The sequence below is a fragment of the Cotesia glomerata genome, linkage group LG2 (assembly GCF_020080835.1).
Source record: "Cotesia glomerata isolate CgM1 linkage group LG2, MPM_Cglom_v2.3, whole genome shotgun sequence".
Taxonomy (NCBI): Eukaryota; Metazoa; Arthropoda; class Insecta; order Hymenoptera; family Braconidae; genus Cotesia; species Cotesia glomerata.
In genome coordinates, this window is record NC_058159.1 from 13,567,146 (window position 1) to 13,580,426 (window position 13,281).

Sequence of the window (13,281 nt, forward strand, 5' to 3'; positions counted from 1 at the left end):
TAATTCAGTCTGGACCAGTAACAACAAATGCCAATTGAATATATTGGTTTGTTTATTTGATCCCCATGTAAAATGCACTGAGGAAGGTTATCACTTATCAGACTGTCTGTTTAGCACTCTCTTGCGGCCTACATGAAAGTATATAGTAATAGTATATTACACACCTGGGGAAGTAAAGTAAGAAATGTCTCAGATCACATTTAATTGTTGTCCGAGGCGAAGCCGAGAAAAAAATTTATTACAGATGATTACACGACTATAACACCAATGATCACCCATCTAACTGCTAACCATGCTCAATGCTGCTCAATTTTAGTGATCCCAGTGCACCTTGAAGTTCCCGTCTGTTGTGTTGCTGTCACAGAGACAATGAGGACTCTATGAAATACATAACGTATCAAATCAGTTTTTCAAGAATAAAATAAAAAAAATGATTTTTCAAGATATATCTTGATACTTTTAATTTGATATGTATATTGATAATTTGTTCGTTTAACAATTGTTCGTTTAAAAATTCAATTTTTTCATAATTTTCTTCAAAAAATCGACTTCAAGACGAAAATATGACTCCATACCCGTGGGATAATAATGAGTTAATAACGCGATACTACAAATACGAAAAAATTTCGAAAATTCAGCTAAATACAAAAATGTGATTTTTCAAATTTCGTGGTGTCGTATAGAATGACCCATATACTCTACGTATGATCATATCTCACTATGTATGATTAGACAAAATTTTTTTCTCGTAATCGAGGTCTCGTTGTCGAAAAAAATCGAATTTATCCTTTTGAGTTTTGATAAAATTCTCCACTATCATGGAATTGAAGGCGTTATAGGCATAAAATGTGCCAAAAATACATACGTTATGCATGGTATGATTCCCTGATCACGGGATCTTTACTGTCTGTAAGATTTATTTGATTGCCATAGTTGTCGAAAGTGTTCTTCTGAATTCTCGTTGGCTCTGAGAAAGTTAGTTAGCTCTCTCAATGCTAGATATTAGATTTGTCCAAAAAATATAAGGATCTGTATAATATTGAAGTAACCAGCGGGTCTTTTTGTTGTTGCCAAGAAAACCTAGATATTAGCCTTTTCCATTATTTACTCAAGTTACTGTTGTTAAGGAAGTTCTTTCGCTCCAGTTGAGTCACAACAACTGTAGTACTCAATATTCGATAAATTGGAATAAAAAACCCATAAAAATTCCTAAAATTAAAAAATAAATAGTATATGAAACATTAATCGTTGAAATTTTGAAAATGAAAAAAAAAATAGTTAAATACAAAAATTAATTTGACTCTTGTAAATCAGCTGTTAGTAACCTGTCCGTGATTTGGCAACGCTTTATTTCGGTTGTTTACATTTTCATTTGCACAATATAACCTTAACCATATTTAATTTTTGCAGTCAGTGTAAATAAATAAATTAATTAATAATGTTTAGTCATAAAACCATAACATTCTAATGTCTCATGGCAGGAATGCTTGTATTTTTTAATTATTGTTTTATTTTTCAATTATAAAATATGAAAATTTATTAACAATAAATTAACTAATAAGTATGTATGAAAAACATAAGCGCGTTAAAGTTTAGTTTGAATTTATTGGAGGGCAGTGCGGTCAGATCGTGCGATTTTTTTACCCCCACTTTGTAGGACACTCTCATTTGACTACATTAAAAAGCGGTACAAAGTGGGAATAAAAAAATCCCACGATCTGGCCGCACTGTTGAATGGTCTGAAGCTCGCGCGCTACACAACGTTGCTAAATGTTCTGGCGCCATTTAAATGTAGGTTACTTTAAAATTTTCTGTGATTTTATAATTATAATTTCTCCATAAATTCCACGGCAACCTATATATTTTATTGCAAAAAATGAAATCTGAATATTTCGAGAACCTTATTTTGAGTTTTTTTTACTCCATCTAATCGGTGGTTAATGCCATAATTCGAGAAAGTTGTTAAGGTCTGACTTTCTCGTAAGACTCGGAAAAAATACTAACATTTTTAGAAATTTTTTTTTCAAAAATTTACACGGTGAAGAATAAATTCAACTTCACTAGTAGATACATAAGGACTTTAACTATTAGATAAAAATTAATTTTATGCATAATCTAATATTTTTTATTTAACATTGATGGCGAAAGGACCTCCTTAAACAGGTATTCTATGCATAAAAATGATATAAGGATATACTTCTGTGATGGCTTTAATATCGTTTAGAGGTACATCATCAAGATCAGACTTTTCGTAAAATTTCATTAATATGGCAGTTTTATGGTTCATAGTAGTCAAATTTCATTTAAATGACAGTATTTTTCTCAGATCTTTTATTGCTTCCATAATCTCTTTGGCCGAGTATTAGCCTGGGTGGTCAATCATGTGCCGTAAACCAACACTTTTTCTTCAGTTCAAGGATTGCGATGGTCCACTGGTAGTAAGATCTACGTAAATCGTGAGTTGGTTTCGATGATATTGAGATTCATTGTTTATCTGACAGAGTTTTGGGTTGGTTGCTGTGAGAGAATTCTTGACCAAAGTAGAGGATATCAATCTTTTTATAAGAAACGGATGAGTTTCATTTAATTCAGCAAATTGAATGTATTGGTTGCTAGCTTTATATATTTTCAACACTTCCAATTATAAATATATAAATAGTATGATAACAGTCGAAATTTGACCACTTTTTTTTTTCTTCAGGTGGAAAGAAGCCAGTTGAAGTACATGCTGCGGTATGGGTTCCAGATAATGAAGCAACTATTTGCATGCATTGCAATAAAACACAATTTACGGTTTTGAATCGACGGGTAACTATTCACATCGATATTATAATATTTTATTATGTAGCGTTCGAATTTTTATTGGATATCACGATTAATTTGTATGAAAGCAAAAAAATTTTTGACTATCCGTGACTTCTTGAAAATAAATATGACAAATTGCATGCACTTAAACAAACAAAGTTAAAATGGATCCACCACTTCGACGAACGAAAGATGCTTACTACTAACTTGTTTAAAATCAATTATTCCATAATTAAGTGTCGTAGACAATCCCGATAGACAATTTAGAGTAAAAGTGGTCTATATTGCATTTTTAACCATCAAAACTTCCGATAAAAGCATTTTACTCACGCTCATTTTAAAATGTTAACAATCTTTTTAACTTCCTGCTATGAAAATCAATGATTTTCAAAAAATCGGGAAATTATTGGTTTCACTCCGGTAGTCGAAAATCGAGTTTTCATCGAATTTCTTAGTAGATTTCAAGAAATCGCAAAAATAAAATAAAAAAAAAATGTTTTTTTGGATTAACTTCAAACTGATGTTAACAATCGATTCCAAAATTTTATTAGATTTCAAACTCAAAAATCAACGTTGATTGCTGCAAACCGCATCAAAATCGATTAATGCGTTGGAGAGAAATCGTTACCAAAAAATTTCGAAAAAAGTATTTTTTTTTTTTTACATAACTTCGAAATTTCTTATCGAATTGTTTTTGATGCAATAGAATAACTACTATCCCTGAATAGTAAGATTTGAGTAAGTAGTCTTTGAGTAAGATTCTTGCGCAAGAGCTTGTGCAAAACCTGTAGTTTCTAGCGTCTCCATCTACGTATGTGTTTTGCGAAAGATAGTGTAAGAAGGAACCGACTCAAGAATTGTGTATGACTTGCCGATATTCCTACGCAAGAAGCTTACTGCAGATTCTTAGGTATGGCTTAAGAAGGGATTGAGTGACAGAAACATATGGTTTATTGTGATATGACAGAGTCACATTCTTGTGGAAGGCTTGTATTAGATTGAAAATTTTTATCTGTCATAACTATCTGCAGCAAGACCCATAGGTACAATTTGACGCTAGCAGCTATTGAACTTAAGAGCAGTCTTAAGAAAACCGTATTGTATAAGGGGGATCCTCGGCCAGGTCGGTGTCCTCCTGGGGACGACTCCACCTAACACTTGGCACCATAACGGCGCCACCAAGAGTAAATAAAGATGTTGGAGACTCAGCCTCTTGGTGCTGAGTTCCTTACCAAGCTAGATCGACCAGGGCGTGAGAATATATCTTCCCTGGTCACAAGGGAATATATTGAGAGTGAGAGAGGTGAACTGCAGGGACAAGTGATAGGCTTTATTTAATAACTGGTTTATTCACCCCACACAAACAACGAGTATACTTTACAATTAATCTAATTAACTGCAAAACTCCACAATAACCCTCAAAATTAAATTAGGCAAATAATAACTCAACATTTCAAAGACTCGATATTAAAAATTCACTGACTGTACAATTATAATTCATTCATTTAGTAAACTAGACATAACATGCTCGCTTCGCTTGCCTTCATTCTTTCAAATATCCCGCTACTATCTCAGTCGACCAATCAAAAATCGAATAACATAGTCACAGAAGTGACGTAAAACGATACGACATCCGACCATCAACTTTTTAGAAGAGTATATAAATCTCACTAATAAGAGAACGTACTCGATGATATGCCTGCGGACCGCTGGGTGAAAAACTTAACGGTGAATGGACACTGGTACAGAATTCCTGTAGTTAGAGTTGACAGAATCCACGAAGTAGTACAGCATCGGCGTTTTAGCCTCCTGGTCAAGCAGGGAACGCCTCACAGGCCATTCCAACAGAACCTGGCCTGGGTCTTTCGTTTTCCAATAAGGATGGAAACCATCCTACTCGCTCAACTATCGCCGATGCTTCCCAGGTGTTGTGCGTACTTGCAGCGATGTCTCCGAGTCAACCGACTCGTTTGGCTGCCGAAGACAGAAGAGAGCAAGTCCACTTATGCTCTTTCCGAAGTACTCTCCTACCATCTCCACTCGGTCCCGAACTATAGCTCGTGCGCTAAAACAGAGTTTGCTGAAGCAACACAGCGCGGCCAGATAACTTGTCCTCGTATACATTTTGCCTTGCCGACCACCGAGTGCACTGGTTTACAAGTCCAAATCCGACGTTTTAATTTAAACTAGAACCTCAGGTTGAATTGTTGTATGGAAAATACTCAAAAAACTGCGATGAAAGCCGCCAATCTCGCCCAAATCGGTCAATTCGTTCGTAAGATATTTAATCATTTAAAATTTTGAAAAAGTGTTTTTTCCACTTAACTTCAAAATTTTACATCAAATCGTTTGGTGAGTAATGAATAATCTTTTTGTGTTTAAAAACTGCGTCGAATGGTGCAAGCTCTATCATATACGATTGATTCGATCGGAACATGTCGAAATTAAAACTTTTCAAAAATTTATGCTTTCAACAACCACTAGATTTCGGAATAGGCAATTTCTCGAGCGTTTTATACTCGTACATAATGAAAAGTCCGGTTCCAGATTTTTTCACTTCCCGCTAAGAAAATTGAAAATTTTCACAAGTTAGGACGTCATTGGATTTTCCCCGTTTTTCGAAAATCGAGTTTCCAACAGATGTTGACGTTTTGAGGTCTTAGGAAGTTTCCGCGATGATGTCCGTGTGTGTATGTGTGTTTTTTTTTCTTTTTTTTTTTTTTTTTTCATATAGAGGTTAGGAAAAATACATATACGTATGCCAGGACCAGATGTTCGACCTGGGTATGTCAGACTCAGATGTCAATACTGACTAAAAAACCTCCTCTCTCCTTTCCCCATGGATGTTATGAGGAAGAATGGATCGGAACCACGTTAGCATTACTTCAATCGAGTCCGTGTTGCGTCTCACGACGCTTACTCCTGGTTACTGGTCTCTTTCTGCGGTTTTTTCATTCAAAAGGCGCTGCGCGTAGACTGCGACAGCTGACCAATTATCTTCTTTTTTGAGCATGCAGATTACCAAGCTCTCATGGAAAAGCGTGGTGCCAATAGTTTCTTCGGTGCTGCTTTGTAGTCCTTCCACCGTACACTCGAAGAACGTGTGTTCAGCGTCGTCTATTTGATCCGGGCAGTATTTGTACGTTGTCGTGGGGTGCAGTTCCATCTTAAAAAGATAGGCGTTGAATAGTCCGTGTCCTGTCAATAGCTGGGTGAGGAAGTAGTCCGTATCCCCGTGCTTCCGAGAGAGCCAGACGTTGATGTTTGGGATCAGGCGCGCTGTCCATCTGCCCGTCTTCCCTGATGTTCATCGGTCCTGCCACTCTTGCTGCGTTTCTGCCTTTATCCTCGCTCTCGCCTCCTTCATGTTTTCGCCAGTGATTTTAGCGCCATAGAGTTTTGCTCTCTCGAACGCTAGTAGGTCGATGGGCGCAGCTCCCGCAATGACCAATACAGCCGTTTCGGAAACCGTGCGGTAGGCACAGGCAACCCTAAGAGCGCCTCGCCGCTGCACTGCCACCATCTTTCGCCGGTAGGTCTTCTGCTTTAATATGTCTGCCCATATCTCCGCTCCATAAAGCAGTGCTGAATGGACTGCTTTCAGAAGAACACTCCTCTTTTTTGTTCTTGGTCCCGCAGTGTTGGTCATGATTCTTGTTAGGCTAGACACCGTCTTGCTGGCTTTCCTGCATGCACTGTCAAGGCGTTTGCGGAAAGATAATTTCTCGTCTATCATTACCTCTAGAAAGCGCAGGGCCCTTGTTGACGTCAGTGGTGTTCCTCTTATGTCCACAGCGAATTGCTTCGAGAATCATTTTTGACGTGTCAGGCCCGTTTGCACGCCTTCCCTCGCCGGCACTAAGGTATCTATCCCCTGTACTGTAAACGATTTTTGAAAGTTCTGTGACATTTCCACATCGTTGTTTGCTAGGTTTTGGTCCACTCCGAGTATTTTATTTCCTCGGTACCTGACATTACTGACGAGCATTTCCCGACACGGAGTGTATGTGTGTGTGTGTTTTTTTTTTTTTTTTTTTGTAAAGAGGTACGAAAAAAGATCTTCAAAAGACACCGGTATCGTTAACTCTGCCGCCCATCTTCCGGCAGATATCGATAGTCGGTAGTGTGGAGATTTTTACCCACTAAAAAAAACATTCCTCTTCCCCTCTCCCCTAGATGGTACGGGGAGGACTGGATTGGAACCGCGTTAGCATTACTTCAATCCAGTCGTGCTGCGTCTCACGACGCCTACTCCTGGCTACTGGTCCCTTTCTGCGATTTTGTCTTTCAGCAGGTGCTGTGCATAAACTGCAATAGCTGACCAGTTTTCCTCTTGTTTGATCATATAGGTCACCAGGCTTGAGTGGGAGAGCCTGGTGCCTATGATCTCTTCGGTGCTTCTTCTGTAGTCCTTCCATCGAGCACACTCGAAGAATGTGTGTTCGGCGTCGTCGATTTTATCCGGGCAGTATTTGCACGTTGGTGTGCTGTGCAAACCCATCTTAAAAAGATAGGCATTGAACTGCCCATGTCCCGTCAATAGCTGGGTCAGGAAGAAGTCCGTATCCCCGTGCTTCCGAGAGAGCCAGACGTTGATGTTTGGGATCAGGCGCGCCGTCCATCTGCCCGTCTCTCCCGATGTCCATCGGTCCTGCCACTCTTGCTGCGTTTCCGCCTTTATCCTCGTTCTTGCGTCCTTCATATTTTCATCACTATCTTTAGCGTCATAGAGTTTAACTCTCTCGAACGCTAATAGGTCGATGGGCGTGGCTCCTGCAATGACCAATACAGCCGCTTCGGAAACTGTGCGGTAGGTGCAGGCAACCCTGAGAGCGCCTCGCCGCTGTACTGCTGCTATCTTTCGCCGGTAGGTCTTCTGCTTTAATATGTCTGCCCATATCTCAGCTCCGTAAAGCAGTACCGAGTGGACTGCTTCTAAAAGAACTCTTCTCTTTTTTGTTCTTGGTCCCATGGTGTTGGTCATAATTCGTGCTAGGCTAGACACAGTCTTGCTGGCTTTCTTGCATGCACTGTCGAGGTGTTCACGGAAAGATAGTTTCTCGTCTATCATTACCCCTAGATACCGCAGGGCCCTTGTTGACGTCAGCGTTGTTCCTCCCATGTCCATAGCGAATGGTTTTGGAAACCATTTTTGACGGGTCAAAACGACCATCTCGGTTTTCTGTTTGGCGAGTTTCAGGTGATGCTTATCGAGCCAAGTCTCGACGGTGTCGATGGTTTCCCGAACTAGCTGTTCGGCCTCTCCCACGCTGTCCGCCACTATAGTGGCTGCAACGTCGTCTGCAAAGCCTGTTAGCTCTACTTGCTCTGGCAACGGGATTTCAAGAAGCTCGTCGTAGTCTGCGTTCCATAGATCAGGCCCCATTATTGAGCCTTGCGGCATGCCAGCCGTTATGGCGTATTCTTGTGGGCCTTCAGTAGTTTCCACTATTAGCTTTCTATCGTCAAGGTAGTTGTCGACTAGTGCCAGATTTTCTGGCTCCGCGTCAAACTTGTGCTCCAGAGCGTCTAAAATGTCTCCCCAATTTGCGCTGTTAAATGCGTTTTTGACATCTAGCGTGAGGAGAAGACATACTTTACGAGCTTTGAGGCTACCAGACCATGCTTGTGTTGCTGTCTTTATGACTTTCTTGATCGCTCCGACTGTCGAATGACCTTTCCGGAAGCCATGCTGGTTGGTGGCAAAACCTCCAGCACGGTCGATGTCGTCGCGAAGTTTCCCTTGTATGAGCTTCTCGAGCAGTTTTCCAGCAATGTCTAGCATACAGAGTGGTCTAAACGACGAAGGTGTTATGGGGGTTCCCTTACCTTTGTCTAAGAGAACCAATCTCTGCCGTTTCCAGACCGCGGAAAAGGTGCCAGTTGCCAAGCATGCGTTGTAGGTGTTCAGGAGTAAGTCTGGGTATTCCAGGGCTATAATCTTGATCACCGATGCCGGGATGCCATCAGGTCCAGGTGCCTTTCCTGTTTTGAGTGATTTGGCCGCGTCTTGTAGTTCCTTAGTTGTGAAGGGCGTTACTTCGTTGTTTTTAGTGTAGTGTTTCTTCTCCCGCGGCGGGTGTTTGGGGAAAAGCTCCGCTACGATGCTATCCATTAAGGCTGGAGACTTCGGCGCCTCTGGTGAAGCCTTTCCAAGTCGTTTGGCGACAATTTGGTAGGCTTTACCCCAGATGTCATTGTCGAGATCGTTGCAGATCTCTTTCCACAACTTTGCTTTACTTGCTTTGATGGCTCGATTTAGCATCTTTTTGGCCTGCTTGTACTCTTTTGAATACAAGTCCTGGCTTGGGGAGCGTTTGGCGGCTCTCGTTGCGCGGCGACGTAGTTGGGGGCACATTTTGCGAAGTTCCGCTATGTCTGTTGACCACCAGTACGGCGGCCTGTGAAAACTCCGGTTTTTCAACCGCGGCATAGAGGCGTCACATGCGGCGGAAATCTCCTTCATCGTATTTAGTACTGTCCTTTCTGTCTCGCTGCAAGTATCCGGAGTCAGGTTGTTCTGAAGGGTAGACCAGCTCCGTGCAAGTGAAGCTCGCAGTGCCTCTGGATCAAGCTTCCTGACATTCCACTTTCGCTTAGAAAGGTCGTGTTGTGGTACCGGAGCAGATGCCAATCCAACGTTAAATGTCACGAACTGGTGATCACTGCCACTGTATTTTTCGGTTACTGTCCAGTTTTCAATCATGTTGGCAATTTTTGGAGTCGCCAACGAAATGTCGAGGATGGACTCTTGGTACCCCGGTCTTCTGAAAGTCGTGGTGCTCCCAGTATTTAGCACTATGAGGTCGAGTCTAGCCACGACGTCAGCGACCTCGTTGCCTCTAGTGTCGGAGAAATCAGCGCCCCATTCAGCCGATTTAGCATTGAAGTCACCAGCTACGATAACTTCGCCGTCGAACTTGGTGATCACATCCTCTATATTTGCCAGTTTCTGTCGGAACACACTAATCCCTTCGTTAGGTGAGAGATAGACGCTCATGAAGTAGGTTATGGGGGTTTGAATCCGGACAAAACCTGCTCCACTTCCGCTGTTGATGGTGGTAACGTTCTTTGTATTTGCAATCCAGATTGCCGCCGTGCCAGTTTTGTCTGCGAACCATGCTCTATCTTGGAGGTTTAGATATTGCTCACAGATAAAGCAAACGTCGATCCTCTCTTCAAAGACTCGCTAGCGAAGTAAATTTTGCGCCAACGCACATCTATTCAGGTTTCCTTGAAGTATGCGTGTCATTTCTGCCCTTTTGTAGCTTCGGCAAGTGCGGTGCGGAATACCTTACAAGCCCCGGAGCCTGGAATATGACATAAGCTATCTGGAGCTTCTTGTTCCTCTGTACAGAGGAAGCACTTTGGCTGTTCAACGCAGTCTGCAGCTTTGTGGTTTTCTCCTCCGCATTTAAAGCAGCACTTGCTTCTGTCAGGCCCCTTGCAGGAGTTCGTCGCGTGCCCGTATCCGAGACATCTGATGCAGCGTGTTACTTTTACAACTGGTCGAATGCGGCAGTTGACCCATCCGATCATTATACGAGCCTTGTCAAGGATTTTGAACGCGCTAGCCTCGTCTATCTCGCAGAAGGCTGCCGGGTTGCCCCGTCGAGTAGGCTTTGTCAAATTTACCCGTTTGATCTCCAGGCTGTCGGTGAAGTCACGTTTGAGTGCTTCGCGGACGTCGTTCTCAGTAGTGATGGCATCCAAGTCCAGGATCTCGATCGTTGCTTTTGGTGTAAGCGTTCTGACTGTACCGATGTTAGCAGTTGCTGTTTTTATCGCAGCCGTGAAAGCGATATTGTCTTCAGTCTTGCGACCTATTTCTAGAAGAACGCCCCCTCGCTTCGTTTGTTTGATAGACTTTATGTCTACTCCAGTCTCTGTCGGATTAACCTTGGCTTTGATTTCCTTGAGGAGATCGGCGTATGTTCGCCCTTCAGCTGGTTGGACAAGCACAGCTTTAGTTTTTATCTTCTTCCTCCTCGGTTTCTTGGAGCCAACATTGCTTGGCTGGTTTTGGGCTGTAGCAGATTGAGCCACTGGCTCCTGTTCTTCCTTTTTCTTGTTTTTCCGAGTCACTTTGGTCCAGGTATCACCCCGGGCTGTCTTCTTATGTGCTGGCTTATCGATTTCCGAGGAAGGGCTGGGCGTGGATAGCGGCCTCTTCTTGTTTTTCTCTTCTCTATGCTGTGTTTTCTCAGGAGTGACCGAAAACGTCTGGGATTTTTTGTTCAGATCCGGAGATGTTTGCGTGGTTCTCGCCGTCTTCGTTGCTGGTTTGTTGGCCAACTTATATGCCGTGGCAATGGACGCTACTATTTTTCTGAGTTCATGGTGGAGATTTCGTTTATCCTTTATGAACTCAGCTAATTCTTCGATCTTGCTACCGAGCCGTTCCATTGGCGATTGTTGACCGGTGACAGTCGGTAGAGAGTTTATCCTCCCTCGGCATGTGTGAGTGTTGACGGGAGCAACAGGTCTTCCATTTATTGGAGGAAAGTTTGTTTGCTGTGCGTCTACTTCCATCAGAGCTGTTTCTGTACTCCCTGTAGCATTGCTAGCATTGCTAGACAGCAGAGCCATGGGGTCTACTCCACTGTTCAAACGGTCGCTTGATAACGACAAGTTCAGGCCCGTTTGTACGCCTTCCCTCGCCGGCACTGAGGTATCCCTCCTCTGCACCGTAGACGATGTTTGAAATTGTTCTGACATTTCCATACCATCTTTTGCTAGGTTTTGGTCCACCCCGAGTATTCTCTTTCCTCGGTACCCGACGCATCTGACGTGCAGATATGCCGGGCATTCCCCTATCCGCCACCTGGGGAGGCGCCCGATGCGGGACCCAGCAAGCCCGACACGAGATGTGTGAGTGTGTGTGTGTGTGTGTGTGTGTGTGTGTGTGTGTGTGTGTGTGTGTGTGTGTGTACATTGATGAGTTATTATTACCGCGTGGCACTATACACAAGCGTTAATATACTAGAATTTACGAGCGTTGATATTGAATATAATTACATGAACTTATAAGTTATTATTCATGATTATTTAAATTACGAGAGTTTAAGTATTTAATTATTATCACATAACTTTCATTGATAACGCGGTAATAAAGTTGAACGAATGATGAACCGAACGATGAACTAAAAGATGGACCGAGTGATGAATTAAATAATGAACCGAGTGATGAATCGCGCGATGAGCCGAGTGTGAAGTTTAAACGAATACTGAAAGACTTTGTAGCCACAAGTATAATTATTGAAAAAGACTATGAGATTATAGGCATACCTGGATGGATTGGTGATGATATCATCTCAGCCAGGTATAACTAATTAAGTATTGATTGAAAATTTATAAATGATGAGTCATGTTGACCATTGCAACGATAATAAGTATTAGTTTAATTCCTTGTGACTGCAGAGTATAAAATATTAATTATTGTCGAAATGAAATGTAAAAGATTTACAAATACAAGATATAACACCTGGCATAGGGAAGCCAGCTCAAGGTTAGAATATGTATGATATTAGAAAGATTATGATTTAATACAAAATTGATGAATGAAAACTTAAACGAATACCTGAGTTACCAAGCCGAGTAAGTGTCAATGATTGGCCAATGTAGATTAATTACGAGCGTGGATGGAACCCGATCGATCTATATTAGAGATTTCCTGGAATGGAGCACGTGGAGAATAAAATAATAACCGGTGCGCAGCTGAGTCCCGAGAATCAGAGGGCGCGTCCGTAGCAGCACCTCTAGTGTTGTCGATTGCGGATGTTAACGCAACACGTGAAGAACTGATAACAACTCAACTTTTGACAATTTAGTGAACCTAATTACTTCCTGATTGTTTGGAAATCATTTATTTTTATAGCAGAAAGTGATAAATGATTGTATTGTAGAACTATATATTAAGGGTTAAATATTATTAAGTTTACGATACTTATATGGCTTTTATTCCTGAATAATTAATGTTTTGTTGCATACTCTTTCGTGTATTACTAGTATTTGGACACAATGTCCAAACGCTTGGATGTATCCAATAATAGTGTTTATGGGAAATTACTCTATATATAGACTACAGGCTATAGCGCCTGTATCGACAAGTAAAGCAATTTATTACTTTTTAAATCACGGCTTCAACTTAGTATGAATAACTAAAAAATGCGAGATTCTCATAATATAGTTTTCCGGAAGTAACGGGCGTCATTATTGCATGTAATAAAAAATAAAATGCTGAGACGAAAAATCCATAGCCATTTTTTAATCAGACGCATAGATAATTTATTAATAATCTAAGTAGGTAATTTTTTATGTGAAACATCTATAGTCGCACGTAAAACCGATTTCTGGCTTGGCGACGCATGCCGTGATGACGCGTCGCCACGCTATATGATGGTATATATATACAGTCTATATGCAGTAGTGTGTACGGTGTGGCGACGCGTCGTCATGCACAATCGACTGTGCGAT

The 13,281-nt window shown here is 41.5% G+C and overlaps 1 protein-coding gene across 1 annotated transcript in view; it reads left to right on the forward strand.

Moving 5' to 3' along the window:
- Window positions 1-13,281, forward strand: part of LOC123259244 (pleckstrin homology domain-containing family F member 1 homolog) — a 132,049-nt gene that overhangs the window by 104,034 nt on the left and 14,734 nt on the right. The window contains exon 6 of the mRNA XM_044719585.1: window positions 2,702-2,808. Within this exon, the coding sequence (XP_044575520.1) occupies window positions 2,702-2,808 (107 nt within the window). The remainder of the gene's footprint in view (window positions 1-2,701; window positions 2,809-13,281) is intronic.